General features: G+C 60.1%; 1 protein-coding gene across 1 annotated transcript; it reads left to right on the plus strand.

The window, feature by feature from the left end:
* Window positions 1-6996: 6996 nt before the first annotated feature.
* On the plus strand, window positions 6997-20810 carry LOC140915223 (M-phase inducer phosphatase 3). Its single transcript, XM_073354797.2, has 10 exons — window positions 6997-7195; window positions 8027-8087; window positions 8497-8536; window positions 10743-10811; window positions 11461-11532; window positions 12096-12158; window positions 17740-17838; window positions 18345-18478; window positions 18987-19098; window positions 20195-20810. Exons 1-10 carry the CDS (start codon window positions 6997-6999, stop codon window positions 20345-20347), a joined length of 1002 nt encoding a protein of 333 aa, XP_073210898.2. The 3' UTR covers window positions 20348-20810.
* Window positions 20811-22958: the final 2148 nt, after the last annotated feature.

A 22958-nucleotide genomic window follows, 5' to 3' on the forward strand; every position in this document is an offset into this window, starting at 1 on the left:
CCCCCCCGCCCCGAGAGCCTGGGGGCACAACTGGGGCAGCTGCGTTGGCCCCTGTGCCCTGCGTGCCACGGGCCTGGCCCAGCACCGGTGGCACCGAGGGGCTCCCCCCATCCAGTTCAGCCCCAGCCCTGCCCCAGGGGGCTTCTGCCCTAGAGCCCCGCCCTGCGCCCACACAGCACCCGTCGGAGAGCCCCAGAGCCGGCCCAGAGCGGTCACAGCCTGCCCTTGGGGGCCTTGGGGCTTTCGGGAGCCGCCAGAGCCGGAGGGTCAGAGGGGCTGAGCCCCACGGGCTCCGGAGGGAGTTGTGGCCCTCTCCAGTTTGTCACCACAACCATTAAAAGTCATGAACCAGGGCCCCCAGAATCATGAGATGAGTTTGAGAATCAATGTGGGTCCTTTTATGGGCCTTCTAATGCTGGTGCCTTTAGGGGTCACATTTCCAGGCCTTTACCCACCACGGCTAGGGCTGGAACCCTTAAAGGAAACTGAGAGTCGGACCTAATCCCATGACTCTGGGAGCTGGGGCTTTCAGAAGAGCATGTTGTGCATAACCACTGCCCTTCGGGTAGGAAGCCAGTCAGCTCTTTTATGGACCCAGGTGGCTGAAACAACAGCAGCCTCCACCTCAAACTCAGGCATGTCACCGCCCAAAACAAAGCCACACGAGGGTGGAAGGGTTTCGCTGGCTATTCTTTTGTGAAGGTTTGGGTGTCTGTGAAAGAGGCAGAAAGACCAGAGAAGATGAGAGAAAAGGCGGCAAGGAAGCACCACACACAGCAACACAAGCACCCGCACCGTGGCCCCATGAAAGCCGAGAGAGAGTGGAGGGCTTTTGGGCAGAGTGCTGTCTGAAAGGGGCTCGGAGCTGTGAGCAAAGAAACTGTCTCCTACAGTTCCATTCCTGCTGTGTTCAGGGGAATAGGATTTATTAACAGGACTTAACAGACAGCAAGTTTAAAACAAACACAAGGAAGTACTTCTTCACACCACATGCAGTCAACCTGGGGAACTCCTTGCCAGGGGATGTTGCGAAGGCCAAAACTATAACTGGGTTCAAAAAAGAACTAGATAAGTTCCTGGATCCAGCAATGGCTATTAGTGAGGATGGGAAGGGACGCAACCCCATGATCTGGGTGTCCCAAGCCTCTGTTTGCCAGAAGCTGGGAATGGGCCACAGGGGATGGATCCCTTGATGATTCCCTGTTCTGTTCATTCCCCCTGGGGCACCTGGCACTGGCCAATGTCGGAAGACAAGACACTGGGCTAGATGGACCATTGACCTTGTTGGGGACACTGGGGCATGGCCACTAGGTAACTCAAGGGGATGGAAGACCACGAGTGTCGATGAAGCCCCCTCGCACTAGGCCCAGGTGTCCTTGCCCCCCCCCCCGCCCCGCCTGGAGGCACTCGCAGCAGCTCTGCGTACTAGGCCCAAGTGTCCTTGGCCCCCCCGCCTAGAGGCACACACAGCAGTTAAGCTGTGGATCTGCAACAATATGCTGCCGAGTCAGACTGCCTGAAACTAAGCAAGGCCAAACAGGACAAATATGGAAGAACAATGCTGAATAAAGCAGCTTTATGTATAGTTTAACAAATGATACAGAGAACCAGGGAACTAGCTGGGAACTGGATTGGCTGGCTATATGGATACTTGGGGCAGCTTGCTATTGGATAAGTATGCTGGGAAAAAGGATGTATAAAAGCCTGTGTAACTTCCTGCTCTGTGTACAGGATTTGAGATTCAAATCTCCCTGTACCTATTTGAAGCTTCAAATAAACTTTTCTGCTTCTCCATCACGTTGTGATTATTGGGTGTAGCACACCGGGTAACGAACCACTCAAGCTGTTGTTCAGCCTCTCGGCACTGGGTGCCGGCAACAACCTGGCCCAGTCTGGCTGTTCTTATGTGGACTTTGTTCATTATTTGTACATGCACAGGGTTGTACCTGAGATACCTGTCTCCATCACCAATTTCTCCTCCTAACAGAAACAACCTGCAGGGCCCTGAACATTTGCTATCCACTCGGGCCTAGAGTGGGCACAAACACCAAATATCATAAGAGTTGGCAACAGTGTTGTGGGCAACCAGCACCTTTGAAAACCAGGGCTTATGGGTCTCACAATGGGCATGCAAACTCTGTGACCGCTGTCACACTTCCTGGAAAAACAACGGGAGTCCTTGTGGCACCTTAGAGACGAACACATTTATGTGGGCATAAGCTTTCGTGGGCTATAACGGTTATAGCCCTTTTATGAAAGCTTCTGTCCAAATAAATGTGTTCATCTCTAAGGTGCCACAAGGACTCCTCATTGTTTTTGTTGATACAGACTAACACGGTGTCACAGAGTCCCTGGGCGATGCCCTGGAACTGCTCCCTATGAAGCCAGCCAGGACTCTGGGGAAGTCTCCTTTCTGGGAGCAGCCTGTCTCCAGGACACACAGCTTCCACCTTCCTGGGTCTGACCTCAGAGCATTCAGCATCCTCTGCCCCTCCGTTCGCTTCCCCCAGCGAGTCCGCCCAGGCGGGGTCCTGAGGAAGCCAGAGGGTCCTGCACCCCAACTCCGCAGTCAGACGTGACTCTCAGCCAGCCAGTAACACAGAAGGTTTATTAGACGACAGGAACACGGTCTAGAACAGAGCTTGTAGGTGCAGAGAACAGGACCCCTCAGCTGGGTCCATTTTGGGGGGCAGTGAGCCAGACAACCCCGTCTGCCCTTCACTCCATGTCCCCAGCCAGCCCCAAACTGAAACTCTCTCCAGCCCCTCCTCCTCTGGGCTTTGTCCCTTTCTCCGGGCCAGGGGTCACCTGATTCCTTTGTTCTCCAACCCTTTAGCTCTCACCTTGCAGGGGGGAAGGGCCCAGGCCATCAGCTGCCAGGAGACAGGGTGTCGGCCATTTATGTTCACTGGCCCTTTGCTCTGCAACAATTACACCCCCTTAACCCATCACCTAGATACTTAAGAAATGCCTAGGGAAAATTGAGGCACCCCTACAGTATTCAGAGGAAACATTAAGAACAGTCCCACTTCATCACACATGGCTACCACTCTGAAACCTTTCAGAGTAACAGCCGTGTTAGTCTGTATTCGCAATAAGAAAAGGAGGACTTGTGGCACCTTAGAGACTAACCAATTTATTTGAGCATGAGCTTTCGTGAGCTACAGCTCACTTCATCGGATGCATACCGTGAAACCTGACGCTTCCTGGAGCAGCTTGTGCCCATGAGCACCTACCTCAGGGCAGACGGCCAAGAACAGGGCAGAGACCCCAGCCTGGTGGTGAGTTCTATAATTAGATTTCACCATGCCAGTTTCAGATGGGAACTCCTGGGTCAATTACACACCAATAAGTTACCATCTAAATCCTAAAAGTAACAGAGTTGCAGGGATCTGTCAATTCAAAGTGTCTTTCAGGGCAGACCCAGGAGGCAGCCTCTGGGGCTCTCTGGCTTCAGTTTAGAGTCTCGGACCCTTCAGAGTTCAAAGAAAAAGATGGAAATTTTTCCTGTGGCTTTGTTTTGTTACCTTCCTTCAGCTTCCAAGCCCACAGGCCCAGCTTCCTTGCAAGTAGCATTTTCCAGCCCCAACAGGGCCATCAACCAATCCTTTGTACTGCAAGTTCCTTAATGGCCCACCTGATTCTGATAGTCCTTCTGGATGGGATGCGGGGATGATTCCCATGCCTGGGTTCACAAGTTCAGGGCAAACATTTTCAAAACGTACATATTTTCTTGTACCCTGGAATCCAGGCACTGCAAATAAGATTAATGTCAGCAGCAATTTACAAGCATTTCCTAGAGTCTAAACAGTATATACATTTCTATAAGTCTAATACCTGTTTTGAGCAAAACTAACACACAGGTGACCTGCTCTGGTCTCCAGCTACGAGTTTGTCAGTTCTTAGCTTATGCCTTCAGCCAGGGCAAGAACTGGCATCTGGCCTGCCAGCATCGCAGCCGCCTTTGAAAATGTAAAGAAATCCGGCCCATTTCTTCAGCCAGGTCAGAGGCCGGCTGCTTGCTGGGGGCTCCCCCAGGGAAAGTTGGGAGATTTAGAATGAAATCTGTGGCATCACCCAATAGCAAATTATGCAAAAAATAAAAGCACCCATATTTTACCTACTACAGATTTTTCATGCACAGACATCTCAGAAATAGCCAGTGCCCCTGGGCTGTGGATAAACAAGGAGACCGCAGAGATTGCAGGCTACCAGGGTTGCCAGGTACCACAGGAGAAGCACCTGCATAGATCAGAATCCAAGCCTGGCACACTGAAGTGAGACTAGTACATTCACTTTAGAGTGCTGTAAATATTCCAGGTCTGACCCTGCGCCCGCATGCGCCCGGGCCGCCCCCTGTGCGTGATGCTGTAGCCATCAGGGCTCACTTTCTAGAGCTAGTTGGGCCTGGAATCAACAGCTCAGTGGGCGTTGGTGCCTCTTCACGAGAGCCCCCCACTGGCAGCAGGCCTCTTATTAGCAATACCCCAACCCACAGCAGCTTTCCCTAGCCTTGCTCGGGCCGGGCCGGAGGGCCAGGTTTGAACCCCACTCTGGGAAAGAGCCTCTTCGGCTCTAGACTCCACGACACCGACCTGCAAAAGTGGGGAAAAAACCCTCCCAGGCTCCTGCAAAGGTACACTGTGTTTGCCGTTAGCCCTTGGGAGGGTGGGGCCGGAACGAGGTGCTGGGTGCGTGGCGCCCCCGGAGCTGAGCTCAGGACGCTGCCTGACATGTCGCCTGTCACTGCAGCCTTGGGCTTGTCCACACTGGCTCTTACAGCGCTGCAAGGGTCTCGCTCGGCGGGCTGAGAAAACAGCCCCCGAGCGCTGCAAGTCTCGGGGCTGTACAGCGCCCGCGTAGGCAGTGCCCCAGCGCCGGGAGCCGCGCCCCTCACGGGGGTGGGATTTTAGAGCGCGGGGTGAGCTCACTCCCAGCGCTCCGCCGCGACTACACGAGCCACGTTAAAGCGCTGCCGTGTTGCCGGTGAAGACGAGCCCGTTGTAACCAGACACCGGGGCTGGACGCACTTAGCTGGCCCCTGCCCCGGCAGCCTTGGGAGAGGGGCCTCCTGTTTCTAAGCACCAGGAGCTGGGAAGCCGGCAGGTCACACTCCTTCCCAGGGACAGCGCTCGTTGCCCCGGCAGCTTCCCTCTCTGGGGCCGACTCCCTCTTGCATCCTCGCCGCTGGAGCAACCAGGGCCCAGCCCATGCTCTGAGCAGCCCCGCTGAGGCCTGGAAAACTTGTACCGGCCTCAGGCAATTTATCCTTTTCCTGCCTCTCTGGTCACGTCTCCCAGCAATGCTGGGAAAGGCACAGTCCTGGCCAGCCGAGCCAGACTCTGGCTGAGCAGGAGAGGAGAGGGAGGGAGGCAAGGGGAGGAGGACTCCCAGGGTGGGCGGAGGGGTGACAGCCGGACGCAGGGCTCACACCCCAGCTGGTGGTTGGGATTCAGTGAGGCAATAGAGGTGTCACTGGGTCTCACTCTGGCTCAGGATGATGAAGGCCCAACCCGTGGGTGTGGCACTTGCTCCTTTCAGTCCCTCATCTCTGCCCACTTGATCTCCCCTTCTGGGGTTTGTTAAGGGTCCCACAAGGGAGTGGTGGGGACGAACCCATCCCCTCACTCCTCTGTTCACTAATTAGGCCTAATTTATGATACCCCGATTTTGGTCCATTGATTTCCAATTCCATGCGCCTCTCTTCTACCAGGCATGAGCTCAACACGGCCCCAGAGCGGGATCGCACCTTATGGTTCGGTGAACTGGGCTGCCAGCCTGGGGCTTCCGCTGACTTGGCGTTACCTGGGATCCCTAGAACACAACATCCCTGCACGCCCCCACCAGCGGCAGGCCACCAGGTCTCCTCCAGCAGTCGGGTGCCAGAGGGGAGTCCCAGCGTGATTCTCCGAGGCTGGAGCAAGGCAGCGGGTTTGGCTGAGATGCGTGTGGGACCCCGGAGAGGGGCAGGCGAGGGAGCAGGGGACAGGGCACCAATGCCTGACCCGAATGCAGTGTGTAGTGTGTGCAGGGAACCAGGGCATGTGTACACAAGCAAACTGCTGTACGAACACGCCCAACCCCTGCTCTGCCGGGCCCTGAAATCAGCTCCCCACAGCAAGCAGGGGAAGCAGACATGGAGGCTAGAGCCCAGCAGAGCCAAGGACACAAGGGGCCCATCAGATAAGGACAGACAGCTGCTGCCACGGGGCTCCTATGCTGCCATCCGGGGGGGGCTGCGTTGCAGAGCAGTCGAGAGCCCCCACTGGCATTGCACCCCGCCAGGTGCACAGGGGAGCTGTCCCGTGGGGACCGCAAGGCCAGAGCTCAGGGGCTCAGTCTGCGGCCAAGCCAGACGTGGGGAACACGAGGCTCTGAGCCGTGGCAGGAGGAGCCGCTGTGCCCGCAGCCCGGTGCCCCCGGGGGCAGGGGAAGGCGGCTGGCTGCCTGGCACAGGGGATTCTGCCGGGCCTGGAGCGCGGGGCGTCCGACAGAGAAAGGCTTTGTGCTGCCAGGACAATGGAGCAACGGCCAGTGGCAGCCAGGGGGGCAGAGGGGGAAGGGGCAGCTGTGGGGGGAGCCCCGAAGGGAAGGGGGGGCCGTGCAGAGATGCCCGGCCTCGGGAGCTCTCCCACGCGGGGGGAAGCCCGGGGCAGCTGGCACAGTTGGGCAGCAGGAGGCTGAAGTGTTGTCCCCAGGGGAGAGAGCTTGTTGTAGCAACGGTGACCAGGGAGGTTTGGCCAGCGGGACATTTAAATGCAGGGCTGGCGACAGGAGCTGAGCGGCCGGGAGGAGTGAGGTGGGGACGGGCAGAGGCACACAGAGGGGGCAGAGCGGCCCCCGGCCATCGCAGCTCTAGGCAGGACAGCCGCCCCCACTGACCAGGGGCAGGGGACCAGCTACTTGTGGGCTTCTTTAATTCACTGGGGACGAGCTCCTGGGCAGCAGGGTGGTTCCTGGCCCTGGCAGCAGAGCCCACGGCCAGGATCGTCCGCGATGGCCAGCCCCGAGGGCGCCAGCCCCCACCCAGGGAACCGGGGCACCCGCCCGCCGGCGGGGCTCACCTTCTCCCCCGAGCTGGGGCCATCACCGCTCGGCGGCTTGTGCAGGAACATGGGGCATCTCAGCTGCGTGGAGAGGTACCCGCCCCCCTTCCCGGGCCTGTCTCCGCACCCTGCCGCAGGGAAGGAGACAGGTGGGCAGGGGATGGAGGTGGGATGGGGTGGGGAGGGGCTGGGGTATTTGGCTTGACGTTGCTCTGCAGCGACCCCTTTTGGCCAGGTTCGGAACGGCACCGGCGGGCTCTGGCAGAGGCTGGGCCAGTCCCCCCATGTGAAGTGCACCCCAGTGGGGCGCTCAGGCAGGGCAGGTGCTGGGGGAGATCTGGGGGGGGGACATGAACCCTGCCCCCATGGGGGTGGAGGGCGTGGGATGGGCCCAGGCCTGGTAGCAGGATGAGGAGGGTGAGGGTGAGTGAAGAAGGGAACAGCGGGTGAGGAGGAGGATGGCGGGTGAGGAGGGTGGCGACGGGTGGCAGGGTGGCAGCGGGCGAGGGGGTGACGGTGGTTGGCAGGGTGATGGTGGGCGAGGAGGAGGATGGTGGGCGAGGGGGTGACAGCGGGCGAGGGGGTGACGGCGGGTGAGGAGGAGGATGAAGGATGGCAGGGTGACAGCGGGCGAGGGGGTGACGGCAGGTGAGGAGGGTGGCAGCGGTGGCAGGGTGATGGTGGGCGAGGAGGAGGATGGCGGGAGAGGGGGTGACGGCAGGCAAGGAGGGTGGCGGCGGTGGGAGGGTGACGGTGGGCGAGGAGGGTGATGGCGGACGGCAGGGTGGTCACAGGGTGCTCTCTCCCACAGCATCACCCCGAGGAGAAGGCTGAGGCTGTCCCCAGATGCCCTGACTCCAAGCCCTGCTGGCTCCCATGCGCCGGCTCCCGCAGGGACACCCACACCCACAGGTCAGCACCAGCCCCTCTGCATGCCCCCCCCCAGCCAGCGCCCCACTGACCTGCTCTCTCTGTCCCAGGTGGTGCACCGGAGCCCTCGCTCAGCCCCCAGGCCTGCAGCATCAGCATCAGCGAGGGCAGGTACCTGGAGGGGTGGGGGCAGGGAACAGGCTCCCCATAGCCCCCCCACTGCTCCCCATAGCCCCCCCCACACACCCACTGCTCCCCAGAGCCTTCCCCACTCCCCAGAGCCCCTCCACTATTTCACATAGCCCCCCCACCGCTCCCCAGAGCCCGCCCCACTCCCCATAACCCCCCACCGCTCCCCAGAGCCCCCCCACTCCCCAGAGCCCCCTCCTGCTCCCTGGAGCCCCCCCACTCCCCAGAGCCCCCCCACCGCTCCCCAGAGCCCCCTCCTGATCCCCGGAGCCCCCCGGCACATGCAGTGCACCCCATAGCCCCCCCACCCCCCGCCCTGTCTGTGTGCCTGGCCGGGAGGCTGCTGCCTGCTGGAGCCGCTCTCACCCCCAGCTCTGGTTTCTCTTCTCAGCTGCAGACAGACGCCCTGGGGTTGCAGCCTGCCCCGCTCCGTGAGTACCCGGGCTGTGTCCGAGGGGCGGGGGAGGGACCGTGCAGGGCATGGGCAGAGCCTGCGGGTTGCTGTCCTATACCCCCTCCCCTGGGCTCCAGGGCACGAACACTGCCATCCTGCAGCCCCAGTACCCCCCTGGCACTGCTGGGCACACTCTGCACCGTGCTGGGTCGGGCCTTCCACGTTGCCAGACGTGCCCCTGTGGGCTGGCCGGTGCCTGCTTGTTCCCAGCCCTGGGGGGCGGGCCCCGGGCCCCGTCAGAGCCTGCCTGGTGGGGAAGGAACCAGCCTTTGCGCCCCCCAGCTGGTTCTTCTAGCCCAGGGCGCAGAGGGACTGGGGGGGTGCCCAGGCTGTGCGTGGGGGTGGGGGCAGCGCCAGGGCGGTGCTGAAGTGAGGGTGAAGCCGACGTCGCTAGCATGGATGTATAGAGGCCTGCCGGGCACCTGGGTCCCAGCACACTCCACTGACAGCTGGGCAGCTGCATGTGACGTCGGGCTAAGAACAGGGGCAGGATGGACAGGGCTGTCTGCAGGCCCGGCCCCTCTGCCCCCTTGACAGCTCCCTGCCTGGCGCCCCGCCACACGCATCCTGCCCTGTGCCCGGCCCCACTCTGCACCCGCTCTGTGCCCGGCCCTACCCTGCACCCGCTCTGTGCCCGGCCCCTCTGCCCCCTTGACAGCTCCCTGCCTGGCGCCCCGCCACACGCATCCTGCCCTGTGCCCGGCCCCGCTCTGCACCCGCTCTGTGCCCGGCCCTACCCTGCACCCGCTCTGTGCCCGGCCCCTCTGCCCCCTTGACAGCTCCCTGCCTGGCGCCCCGCCACACGCATCCTGCCCTGTGCCCGGCCCCGCTCTGCACCCGCTCTGTGCCTGGCTCCACCCTGCACCCGCTCTGTGCCCGGCCCCTCTGCCCCCTTGACAGCTCCCTGCCTGGCGCCCCGCCACACGCATCCTGCCCTGTGCCCGGCCCCGCTCTGCACCCGCTCTGTGCCCGGCCCCTCTGCCCCCTTGACAGCTCCCTGCCTGGCGCCCCGCCACACGCATCCTGCCCTGTGCCCGGCCCCACTCTGCACCCGCTCTGTGCCCGGCCCCTCTGCCCCCTTGACAGCTCCCTGCCTGGCGCCCCGCCACACGCATCCTGCCCTGTGCCCGGCCCCGCTCTGCACCCGCTCTGTGCCTGGCTCCACCCTGCACCCGCTCTGTGCCCGGCCCCTCTGCCCCCTTGACAGCTCCCTGCCTGGCGCCCCGCCACACGCATCCTGCCCTGTGCCCGGCCCCGCTCTGCACCCGCTCTGTGCCCGGCCCCTCTGCCCCCTTGACAGCTCCCTGCCTGGCGCCCCGCCACACGCATCCTGCCCTGTGCCCGGCCCCACTCTGCACCCGCTCTGTGCCCGGCCCCTCTGCCCCCTTGACAGCTCCCTGCCTGGCGCCCCGCCACACGCATCCTGCCCTGTGCCCGGCCCCGCTCTGCACCCGCTCTGTGCCCGGCCCCTCTGCCCCCTTGACAGCTCCCTGCCTGGCGCCCCGCCACACGCATCCTGCCCTGTGCCCGGCCCCGCTCTGCACCCGCTCTGTGCCCGGCCCTACCCTGCACCCGCTCCATGCCCGGCCCCGCTCTGTACCCGCTCTGTGCCTGGCTCCACCCTGCACCCGCTCTGTGCCCGGCCCCTCTGCCCCATGACTGCTCCCTGCCTGGCACCCCACCACATGCATCTCGCCCTGCAGCCGCTCTCTGCCCGGCCTCGCCCTGCACCCGCTCCGTGCCCTACCCCGCTCTGTACCTGCTCTGTGCCTGGCCCTGCTCTGTGCCCTGCCCTGCTCTGTACCCGCTCCGTGCCTGGTCCTGCTCAGTGCCCGGCCCTGCCCTGCACCCGCTCTGTGCCCGGTCCTGCTCTGTACCCGCTCCGTGCCCGGCCCTGCTCTGTACCCGCTCCGTGCCTGGTCCTGCTCGGTGCCCGGCCCTGCCCTGCACCCGCTCTGTGCCCGGCCCTGCTCTGTACCCGCTCCGTGCCCGGCCCCGCTCTGTACCCGCTCTGTGCCTGGTCCTGCTCTGTACCCGCTCCGTGCCTGGCTCCACCCTGCACCCACTCCACCTGCCTCCTGCTCTGAACCTGCTCCATGCCCGTCCCTGCTCGTTTTTCTTCCCCACTCGCCCCATGTCCTGGGCAGCCTTGTCATGGCTCCCTCCCTTCTGCCCTCCCCCAGAGCAAGCGGCTGCGAGGAGCCAGCGAGGGGCCAGGGGAAGGAAGTGCCAGTCCTCAGGGCATGGGCGAGGTGAGTGGAGGCAGTGCTGTCTGGTCTGCCCGCGGGGATATTTGGGGAGCACGGCTGGGGCGCTTCGGGGATCAGCCCAGAGCAGGGAGGGGCTGTCACCACCGGCCCTGCAGCTCTGGGTGCCTGCAATGCCGTGCCGCGGGGCTCACAGCCCGGCACCAGCAGCCAGCGGGCCGGGCACCGTAACTGGGCGCTCTGCCAATGGGTTGCCAGCACCCAGGTACTGTTCACAGGGTGACCCACACGCCCCGCAGTCCCGAATCGCCCTCAAACCGCCTGCCCTCGCCTGGGCCGCTCCCAGCCACTCGGACCCCTGGGCACCTCTCCCCTCCCGGGCCCCCTGTGGGAGCCTTAACAGGGGCTGGAGCTGCAGCCTGCCTGGGGAGCAGAGACCTCCGGCGCTTGCAGACAGGGCCCCACCTGGCTGAGCAATGGGGCCAGCAGGGGTCGGGCGCCGAGAGACGGAGCCAGTTGCTTTGCCCGGCTTGCACGGGGGCACAGGGCAAGTCCCGTGCCAGGCTGGACAGGGGCTGGGGCAGGCATGGCCCGAGGGAAGCCAGACGGGGTGGTGCTGCTGGGGGCTGGATTTGCTTCTCTCCCCCGTCCCTGTGTCTCTGAGACCCCGGCTTCCCCTCGTCCCCTCCCCCAGGACAGCTCTGGCCTCTCTCCTGCTCTAGCCCCTGGGACGGACGGCGAGATCCTGACCGGAGATTTTTCCAGGGTGAGTGGATCGTACCTGTCCCGTGAGCTCGCTGCCCCCCAGCCCAATTGCTCTGCAAGGTCCCATCACCCTGGGCAGTGACCGAAATCCCCGTGCCCTGCCTAGAGCCCAGGCCCTGTGCCCTGGCCTCTATCCTGGGGCCAGCGAGGCTGTCCTGCCCTCCTTAGGCAGGCTGGCCTCGCCTGCTAGCACCCCCATCCCTTCCCGCCAGGCCCCACTGGGGCGCAGACCATCCGCCCGGCCTCCCCGTCCCAAGAGGGTGCTGGCTGCCCCTCAAGGGACATGTTTCCAACTCCCTACAGTGAACACTCCTGCCCCCAGGGCCAGTCTGCGACTAAGGTGAACGCCTCACCTCTTGGCTCCAGGGAAGGTAGGACATGTGTGCGTGTGGGGGAAGGGGACATCCCAGTCCAGGGAGGACGGAGCATGTGTGGGGGAGTTCCACTCCAGGGAGCACAGGGCGTGTGTGGTGGCAGGAAGGGGCTATGTCCCCCCCAGGGACAGCAGGGATATCCCTTCAGCTCTGTTTCTGTGCCAATGCCTGTCTCTGTTGGTGACCCCAGCCCTGCTCTCTGCCAGTGGAGGATGGCCTGCACCGGGATCTGCGTTACGTCAGCCCCGCCACAGTAAGTGTGAAATGCGCCCACTGCTGGGGAACAGCACGCGCGGACCCCATGCTTGTAAAACAACTCTTATTAAGGACCGCAGCGCGGTGTGGCAGCCGCAGCTGGCATTCCAGCCATGTACACACAGACCGAGGGCTGAAGCTCATTCTGTGTTCCCCACTCCTGCCCTTGGCCCAGCCATCCGGGTGTGCTGGCTGTCCAGCTCTACTCCGCTGCTGTCTCGGTTTGCTCTCCACCGCTGTCCTGGGTCTGCAGCGACCTCACGTGACCAGCGCCCCAGAGCAGCGGGAAGCATTGCCCTTTGCCACTGCTGTGTGTGGCTGCTGATGGCTGGACCCCACTCTGCTCCCCTACGTAGGGGACTCGGCTCCTTGGCTCCTCTGTCACAGTGGCTACGCTGCCTGCCTAGCGTGGCATTCTCTAAACTGCTTCCCTCCTGCCCACTGTCCCTCCGCTGGGCTACCGCAGCCTGCCCTTCCGGGGATGCCGGTCCGGTTCTCTGGCTCCTTCGCTTTGCTGGGGTCCCTGGGAGTGACACTGCTGTGATCCAGCATTGCCCTTCCTGTCTGCTCGGCCTTTGCCATCGGTCCCCGGCTGCTGGCACTGCCAGGGTTCCTTCCCATTGCTTGGTGGGTGTCACAGAGTCCCCGGGCGATGCTCTGGAACTGCTCCCTACGAAGCCAGGCAGGACTCTGGGGAAGTCTCCTCTCTGTGAGTAGCCTGTCTTCAGGACACACAGCTCACCCGGCTTCCACCTTCCTGGGTCTAACCTCGGAGCATTCAGCATCCTCTGCCCCTTCGTGCGCTTCCCCCAGCAAGTCCGCTCAGGTGGGGTCCTGGGGAAGTCAGAGGGTCCTGCCCCCCAACTTCGCAGTCAGACGTGACTCTCAGCCAGCCAGTAAAACAGGAGGTTTATTAGACGACAGGAACATGGTCTAAAACAGAGCTTGTAGGTACAGAGAACAGGACCCCTCAGTCAGGTCCATCTTGGGGGCAGGAAGGCCAGACCACAGGTCTGGGCCTCCCTCTCTTTCCCCAGCCAGCTCCAAACTGAAACTCTCCAGCCCCTCATCTGGTTTGCCTCTTTCCTGGGCCAGGAGGCCACCTGATCTCTTTGTTCTCCAACCCCTTCAGTTGGCACCTTGCAGGGCGGGGCACAGGCCATCAGTGACCAGGAGACAGGGTGTCGGCCATTCTCTGTGTCGGGACCCCTGCACACACCTGCCCTCTAGGGCTCTGCAGTGATCATACACCCTTACCCCACCACCTAGATACTTAAGAACTGCGTAGGGGAAACTGAGGCACCCCCACTCTATTCAGAGGAAACATTAAGAACAGTCCCACTTCGTCACACCACCTTTCCCCAGGGTGGGGTTAGGATTTCCTGCGGCTGCAGCCTCCTCCCGTTGTGCATCGCTGATGTATTCTTTGCGCAGCTTGCACGGTTCCATGGACTGATCTCATTCGCGCTTGGCCAGCACGTCCGCCTCCTGGCTGGGCTCAGGCAGGCCGCTCTCCCCAGGTCTTACAACGTCAGCTCCTAAATCTGCTAGGATTACTGCCCGGTCCCCTTTAAACAACCTCCGTCTTCTGCCCCCAGCTCATCCCTGCCCTGGCAGTCCGGGGAGCCTGCACCTTGCGGCCTGGCCAGCCCTGGAGCCTGAATCGTTTCACGGCCCCCAGCCTGGCTGGGCTGCCGGGAGCCCCCATGGGAGAGGGGAAGGGGTTGCTGTGGAAAGACTGTCCCACAGAGCACCTGTGTTACCTCTGACTGCTCTGCACGCCTGCCGCCAGCCCCTTGCCCTCGCGTCCGAGCGCCGGCATCTCGAGAACGCGGCGTGTGCTCAGTCTGCGTGTGCCGCTGGTGATCAAAGGGAACCGCTGGAACCAGGCGCCCCTCTCCTATCTGAGCACATCTCCTGCCTGTGGCCGGCAGGGCGTGGCACCAGGGCTGCCCCAGCCCGCCTCCTGAGCCCTCCCTTGCAGCTCCGGTGGCTCGGCAGGGCTGTGCTTGTCATTGCGGTCTCGGTCTCGGCCCAGGCCCACGCGGCAGCGCTATGTCAGTGTCTGCAGGGCACGGGCGTCGGACGGGCAGGAGCAGAATCTGCACAGGCAGCTGCCTGTTCCTCTGCAGCGCTGGACTCCTTCCGCAGCCTCTGCCCACACATTTTCTTGCTGGCTCAGTTTTGCCGGGGCTGGCTGGAGTCCCTCAGAGATGAGCAGGTCTCTGGTGCAGGGCACCTCACTTCCCCTCGGCTCGCCTGAATTTCCACGCCCCCTGCACTGCGGCCCAGAGGTGGGCACTTTTCCTTCTGCCTTTCACTGGACCAGGATGCCGGCACTGTCAGTCCATCTGTGTCCCTCAGTCCTGCCTCCTGGGTTCCTTCAGCCTGAGCCCGTCTGTGTCCTGCACTCGTGCCTGTCGTTGTCTGTCATCGTGCCTGGGCTGTTCCACTGGCCTTGCTCTTTGGAGGCATTTCTCTAGGGCAAGAGCCCTTTCCCTGTGCTCTGGGATCATGAGTCCCACTAACGATCCTCTCGCTGATGAGGGAACCTGTTACGTCTTCACAGCTCCACGCACATGCCCGAGCTCTCAGCTCCCTGCAGCAAGAGCACGGCTCTGGCTCCCTCCCCTGGCTCATTCTGTTCGGGGCCCCAGGACCCAAACGCCTCGATCCGGCATTCCAGGAACTCACGCGCCTCGCCTCCTTCCCCCCTCTGGCCAGTTCTCCATACAGACTGGACTCATTTCTGACATCGTCCGCTGCCATGCCTGGGCAGAGGGTTTTGTGGGCAATCCAGCTCTCTCTGCGCTCTGCGTCCTTCGAGCTGCCTGTTCGCTCTGCTGCTAGCTGCTGCATCGTGGGCCTGTTCATCGTCCTGCTCTGTGCTGTGTGTCTCACGAGACTAACACTGCCAAACCATGTGCTGGGGAGTGATAGGAAAGGACTAAACCTAAAGCGGCTCCATTATTTGCAGAGGAGCTGCCCCAGCAGCCAGCATTCCAGCCATGTGCCCACAGACTGACTGCCTGGTGCCTCCCCCATCTCTCACCCCAGTCAGGAACTTCACAGGGTGAGGGAAACAGCACCAGCCCTAATGCTGCTCTGTGCCCAGGCCCCCTCCTGCCTGCCTCCCTGCCACACCCAGAAAGACACAGCACGAAGCCACACGCCTGAGGGGCGGCAGTGGAGCCCGAGGGGAGCCGGCTCAAACAGAGCAGGCTGTGGGCGGGGACGGTGGTGCACTGGCGGAGCTGGAGGGTGCAGGGGGTGCAGGTCAGGATTGGGGGCATCAGACCAGCTATGTGTGGGGACCTTATGCCCCAGTGGAAACATTGACTCACGGCTGGAGCGTCCCCACATGGACGGCTGGCTCTCCTCATCTAGCCCCCCTGCACGGCCGGGCATGGCGCGATTCTCCTCATCTTGCGCCCCTTGCATGGCCAGGCATGGCACAGCCAGGTCTCCTCATCTAGCCCCCTGCACAGCCGGGCACGGCACGGCACGGCTCTTCTCATCTAGCCCCCTGCACGGCCAGACACGGCACGGCCAGGTCTCCTCGTCTAGCCCCCGCTCGGCCGGCTCTCCTCGTCTAGACCCCGCATGGCCACGTCTCCTCATCCAGCCCCCCTGCTTCAGTCCAGCAGCTCTGCTTCTTCTCCTGACTCAGCCCTCTGGCCAGATCAAGCTCAGTCCCATGACGGTGCGCTGACGTCACTCACTCAGGGTGAACTGCAAACAGTCCAGGGCAGAGAAACCCCACATGCTGGTGAATATTCCAATAGTTAGATTTACCCAGCCAGCCCAAACCAGCTTCTGTATCTCCCCCCTGAGTACTTAGACGTCCACACGACGCAGTGCCCTTAAAGTGCCAGCCTCAGGCCTCCCTCCAGACACACCTGTCAGACATAGGATGGTAAATTCTGAAAATCTTATCTCATTCTATAAAAGAAAAGGTTCTCCTGACCTCAAAGGACCAAGCCCCAGACCCAGGTCAAATAATAACTTAGATCGTACCCAAAATACACGCTTACAGTCCATTCTTATTAACTAAACTAACATTTATTTAAAAAGAAAAGAGAAAGTGTTGGTTAAAAGATCAATATACAGACAGACTTGAATTCAATTCTTGAGGTCCAGGTACGTGGCAGAGATGGTGAGTGTGTAGTGGCCAAAAGTCCTTTTAGAAATAGTCCACAGGTTACAGTCCAGTGTTCGTATTCAGGGTGACTCCAGTCAGCGACTGAGGATCTCAATCCTCATGGCTCAGGGTTTCCCCTTCTTGAAACCCAAAGCAGATCTGAGATGAAGAAGGACCATGTCCCAGGGTTTTTATACATTTCCAGCAGCCTCTTGGCCTGAGAAAACAATCGGCTTCACTTTCCTTCTCCCAAACACCCTGGCAATTAGCACAGGGTCATTTATCCATTAACCGTTCAGACACAGGTTACCACAACCTTCAAAGAGGCACATAGACAACAATACTATGTCACTCTAGTGTCTTCCTAAATGTTAATCCTCCTTTTTTGGTCTTTGAATCAAAGCCATAGCCATAGCCAAGCCTCGTTTGCTGACATCACAAGCCCTGAGCACACAGCTCCCCTTCTCTCTCTCACCATGCCGGCTGCATTTCACACCTCTCTCCATTTCCATCTCTTCCTAACCAGGCTTTAAAGTTCGGGGCCGGGGTCAGGTCAGTCTGGGAGTTCATTAACTCTTTCTGGCCCTGTCACCTTTCAATGAGATATTATATTACACTCATAACGTCACAGTCCCCCCTTTCTGGGGAACAACGTCCAACAACTGTCTGGTCTCCCGCCCCTGGCCTGGGCTCATAACCCCAGGGCTCCCCCTTCTTGGGGGCTTCTCGCCACCTTCCCCAGAGCAGGGAAGGGAAGGACCTGCAGTCCAGGGTCACTCCACCAGACTCCCAGCTGCTGCCTGTGTGGTCTTTGCATTACCACAGACAGGAGCCAGTTCACACCGCACCTGAGGTCTGCCCTCCTCGGTTCCCCTTGCCCTGTTCCTCCACTGAACCCTCCCAGCGCTGTCGCTTTGCAAGGCCTGATCCTGCCCTTTTATCAGGGCTCCCCACCCAAGGGGCTGCTCTGGGTCTCCCCTGGCCTCCTGCCAGATACTTCTCTACTCAGGCGAGGGTCCCAGGGCAGCTCTGCCCTAGGGCTTCCTCCCTGATCCTCCTCAACTCTCCAGCCTCGCCCTGCAAGGGACTGCAGAGTGCCTCGGTCCATCGCTCCTGGTCTGCTGACCCCACGCTGGGAGGTACCCCTCACTGGGCCTGGGCCAGGCTCCAGGGGTTAACTGGCCTCTCCTGCTCCAGTTAACTCTTTCAGAGCCAGGATGGAGTACACCCCATCGCACCCTGTCCATGCGACTCCTGACTCGCTGGTGCTGGGGACTCTGCACCCTCTTGAGCAGCACGCTGGCCAGCGTGAACTCCCATAGCATGGGCCCAACGCCCGAAGCAAGAGGCTCTGGCAGGTAGGGGGAAGACGAGCCCAGAGCTGCCATGACACAGCCTCTCGGGAGCTCATCCCCCTCCCCATTTTACACCCCCCCAGGTGGCTTCCCTGCTGCGCGGCCAGTTGGCTGGGGTGGTGGAGGAGTACGTGGTGGTGGACTGTCGCTATCCCTACGAATACGCCGGGGGACACATCAAGGTAAGAGAGCCCGGCTCAACCTGTCCTGCTCCCAGCAACTTCCCGCAGGCACTGGGCTGCCTGCTATGCAGAGAGTGAGCTCCTGGCTACACCACTTCAAAGGGTGCTACAGAGAGCGGGGCAGGAGCTGGCAGTGGGGGGAGCTCCCGGCTATTCCAGTCCTGCCCCCTCCCAGCAGGGGGTGCTGTGGGGAGCGGGGCAGGAGCTGGCTGTGTGGGGAGCTCTCAGGAGGGGACACTGTGGGGAGCAGGGTGGGGTGCTGGCTCTGGGGATTTTGAAATTATTAAAATCCTATGAGCATCATGCAGGATCCTGGGCTGCCCAGTGGCTTGGCATGGGGAGAAGGGGGGCGGGGCGCTTGGCACTTTGCCAGCTATCAGTTGACCCCCATCTATGGGATGCTCCCCCAGCCCTGAAGGTGGGGAAGGAGCACTGAGCCCTGGTCCAGCCTGTGCTGCCTGCTGCCCCCCCCCCTGCACCCCTCTGACCTCCTTGCTCTCGCACAGGGTGCCCTGAATTTGTACCGAGAAGAGCAGGTGGCAAGGTGGTTCCTGCCGGATCCCTTGGGCACGACCCCGAGCCCCCGCAGCAGCACCCTGATCTTCCACTGCGAGTTCTCCTCTGAGAGAGGCCCCCGCTTGTAGGTGCCTTGGGGGCCCGCCAGGCTCCCCCCACTCCCTCCCTGCTCGTCCCCCACCCAGGTCTCTGTGATAGGGAGGAGCCGCCGAGTTGGGGACACTGGGACGCCTACCCGGCCGAGATCAAGATGGCTCCCATCCCAGCAATGCTGCCCAGCCGGGGGCACCTCGCTGCTCCACTCGCAAGGCAGCCATGGCTGGGGGGCAGCAGGGGCAGCCTGAGGTTGCTGGTGCCCCCCATGGCTCTGTGTCCTCTCGGGGCGAGGCCCATGCCTGGCTCTGGTGGCTGGGGCCAGCCAGTCTTGCTGGCTTCACGCTCCATTAACCCCACAGTGCCCCCCACAGCTGCCCTCTGCCACAATTCCTGTGCCCATGACCCCTCCTGCCCGCAAAAGCTCACTTCAGCCAATCAGACTCACCCACCTCTGCCCCGTCCTGTGGTCCCAGGGGGGTCCCTAGAGTGACAATGGGGAGGGTGGTCACTGGTGAAATCCCTCTATCATGGGGCAGGTGCCGCAGCCTGAGGAGAATGGACCGAGACGCCAACCGGTACCCGGAGCTCTGGTACCCAGAGCTGTACGTGCTGCGTGGTGGCTACAAGGAGTTTTACCAACACTTCCAGGTACCTAGGGGGCTGTTGCAGGGGTGGGGTTGGCATAGCCTAGAACAGAACCCAGGAGTCCTGACTCCCAGCCTCTTGTTCTAATCACGAGACACCACTCCCCTCCCAGAGCTGGGGAGAGAACCCAGGAGTCCTGGCTCCCAGGCCCATGGTCTAATCACAAGACACCACTCCCCTCCCAGAGCTGGGGAGAGAACCCAGGAGTCCTGGTGTCACAGAGTCCCCGGGTGATGCTCTGGAACTGCTCCCTACGAAGCCAGGCAGGACTCTGGGGAAGTCTCCTCTCTGCGAGCAGCCTGTCTGCAGGACACACAGCTCACACAGCTTCCACCTTCCTGGGTCTGACCTCGGAGCATTCAGCATCCTCTGCCCCTCCGTGCGCTTCCCACAGCGAGTCCACCCAGGTGGGATCCTGAGGGGGCCAGAGGGTCCTGCCCCCCAATTCCGCAGTCAGACAGGACTCTTGGTCAGCCAGTAAAACAGAAGGTCTATTAGATGACAGGAACATGGTCTAACACAGAGCTTGTAGGTGCAGAGAACGGGACCCCTCAGCTGGGTCCATTTTGGGGGGCAGTGAGCCAGACAACCCCGTCTGCCCTTCACTCCATGTCTCCAGCCAGCCCCAAACTGACTCACCCTCCAGATCCTCCTCCTCTGGGCCTTGTCCCTTTCCCGGGCCAGGTGGTCACCTGATTCCTTTGGTCTCCAACCCTTTAGCTCTCACCTTGCAGGGGGGAAGGGCCCAGGCCATCAGTTGCCAGGAAACAGGGTGTCGGCCATTCTCTGTGTCCAGACCCCTGCACACACCTGCCCTCTAGGGCTCTGCAGTGATCATACACCCTTACCCCACCCCCTAGATACTTAAGAACTGCCTAGGGGAAACTGAGGCACCCCCACAATATTCAGAGAAAACATTAAGAACAGTCCCACTTCGTCATACCTGGCTCCCAGCCTCCTGCTCTAATCACGAGACACCACTCCCCTCCCAGAGCCGAGGAGAGAACCCAGGAGTCCTGACTCCCAGCCCCCTGCTCTAACCACTAGACTCCATTTCCCTCCCGATGGGAAGTGTCACATGCTCTCTCTCTCGCTCTAGGATCTCTGCGAGCCCCAGGGCTACATCCACATGCGGCACAAGGACTTCCGAGCCGAGCTTAGGAACTACCAGCAGAGGAAACAGCCTTGGAGCCTGCGCAGGATCCGCAAAGAGCTTTTCAAGCCCCTGTCCCCAGGGACTCCCTTGCAATAGCAACCCAGAGCCCATCCCTGACTCACAGCGAGGGACCCACTAGCCCCACCCCTCGCTTCTGAAATGGAGCTGCCCCTTTCCTGTTTGGCAAGTCAGACCTTCCCTGGCTGGCTGCCTCTGGAGCTCCAGCAATCCCAGCTGTAATTTAAGACTCTAGCCCAGGGGTTCTCAAACTGGGGGTCGGGACGCCTCAGTGGGTCGCCAGGTTATTACGGGGGGATCATGAGCTGCCAGCCTCCATCCCAAACCCCACTAAGCCTCCACCATTCATAATGGTGTTAAATATATAAAAAAGTGTTTTTAATTTAGAAGGGGGGTCGCACTCAGAGGCTTGCTGTGTGAAAGGGGTCACCAGTACAAAAGTTTGAGAACCACTGCTCTAGCCCTTATGGTTGCAAAGAAAACCTTCAAAATATGGCTCTGTGTGTGAAGCTGATGCCGTGACGTCTTCCTGAGTCTGCAGGCAGCCTGACATGATAGCTCTGTGAGGTTGAACTGCCCCATTCAGCTCGTTGGATGTTGACTTGATGTCAGCATTGTTCACTTTCTCATTTCGGACCTGGAGACACAGGGCAGAGGAGGGGCATCATTTCATGGAGACCTGCGCAATTTGCTTTTATGGGTGTCACATTTTAGTGCCTCAAAAGGGTGGAGTTAGTTCTGTGGGTGGAGCTTGGGTGCATCTCACTACTTCCCCCCCAACTCACCTCTGCCCCTCCTCCAGGGAAGTGATTAACAGGAGCTTCCCCCTAGGGCTGCCCTCAGCCCCTCCCCTCCTCTCACTCCCCCTTCTTGCCAGGCAAATACAAGAAAAGGGCAGCAGCATGAGTCCTCAGACCTGCACTGATGCAGCCGCAGCTTTAAGGCCTGGCTCTTTGTGGCCACTTCGGTCTCCTCTTGTTCCCTCCTCGAGTTCTCCTGCCATTTCCTTTTTACTCTCGCCTCCCTCCCCTCTCCTGCTGAGCCACGCCTGGGAACTCACGCCTCACCAATCTGCTAGAATTCTCTGAGGGGGTCGACCAGTGTGTGGACCAGGGGGATCCAGTGGACACAGTGTACTTAGATTGTCAGAAAGCCTTTGACAAGCTCCCTCACCAAAAGCTCTTAAGCAAAGTCAGCTGTCATGGGATAGGAGGGAAGGTCCCTTTCATGGATCAGTGACTGGTTAAAAGATAGGAAACAAAGGGTAGGAATAAATGGTCAGTTTTCAGAATGGAGAGAGGTGTCCCCCAGGGTCTGTACTGGGCCCAGTCCTAGTCAACATATTCATAAATGATCTGGAAAAAGGGGTAAACAGTGAGGCGGCAAAATTTGCAGATGATACAAAACTACTCAAGACAGTTAAGTTCCAGGTGGACTGTAAAGAGCTACAAAAAGATCTCACAAAACTGGGTGACTGGGCAACAAAACGGCAGATGAAATTCAGTGTTGATAAATGCACATTGGAAAACATAATCCTACCTGTACAAATACAATGATGGGGTCTAAATTAGCTGGTACCACTCAAGAAAGAGATCTTGGAGTTACTGTGGATAGTTCTCTGAAAACATCCACTCCGTGTGCAGCGGCCGTCAAAAAAGTGACCAGAATGTTGGTGATCATTAAGAAAGGGATAGATAATAAGACAGAAACTATCACATTACCTCTGTATAAATCCATGGTACGCCCGCACCCTGAATACTGCGTGCAGATGTGGTCGTCCCATCTCAAAAAAGATGTATTGACTTGGAAAAGGTTCGGAAAAGGGCAACAAAAATGAGAAGGGTCTGGAACGGCTTCCGTATGAGGAGAGATTAATAAGACTGGGACTGTTCAGCTTGGAAAAGAGACGACAAAAGTGGGAATATGCTTGAAGTCTATAAAATCATGACCGGTGTGGAGAAAGTAAATAAGGAAGTGTGATTTACTCCTTCTCATAACACAAAAAACAGGGTGTAATGATGCTGGTTCTCTTGGGACCCAACAGAGCATCAGTTCAGGACAAACCAAACCAGCCAGACAAAGAGGACTTTGGTTTTATCCCACTTGGTAAGCACAAGTCACACAAGCAATTCCATTAGATCCTCCAGTTTCCCAGTATCACCACCAGTGCCCCTCGTTATGGGGACAGATGGTTATGAAAACTAATGCCCTATGTGACGTTATTGACATAATCTGGGACCGTGTAGATCATCGTTGCAACCAAGGTCTTGTAGTGGCACCAAATCTTATATAAAGGGGGTCAAATGAGGTGTCTCAGACGAGGTGATGGTTTGCTGGTTATGATTATGCTGCCTATATGTAGGTATCATTTTGTAGTTGAAGTTATGAATATTGGCTCTGTACTGTCCGTAGTTCAAACTTGTGCTCTGCTTCTGGGGGACACCCCAGACAAGTTGGTGTCAGCTCTGCCTAGCCTGCTGGGTGGCTCATTAAGGACCATCAGCGACACAACTGACCCACTGAGAGAAGGCAGACACGCCTTGCGACTCAGCCAGGCATGCAGGGACCTGCCTATGGACAGAACTCTGAGGTGTTTCCAGGCCATGGGATGGGCAGCTTGTCCTTGGGACAAAGAAAGCAGAGACCACATGGCAAGAAACTATAAAAACCTGTTGCAGCTCCTCCATCT

The sequence above is a fragment of the Lepidochelys kempii genome, chromosome 7 (genome assembly GCF_965140285.1).
Source record: "Lepidochelys kempii isolate rLepKem1 chromosome 7, rLepKem1.hap1, whole genome shotgun sequence".
NCBI lineage: Eukaryota > Metazoa > Chordata > Testudines > Cheloniidae > Lepidochelys > Lepidochelys kempii.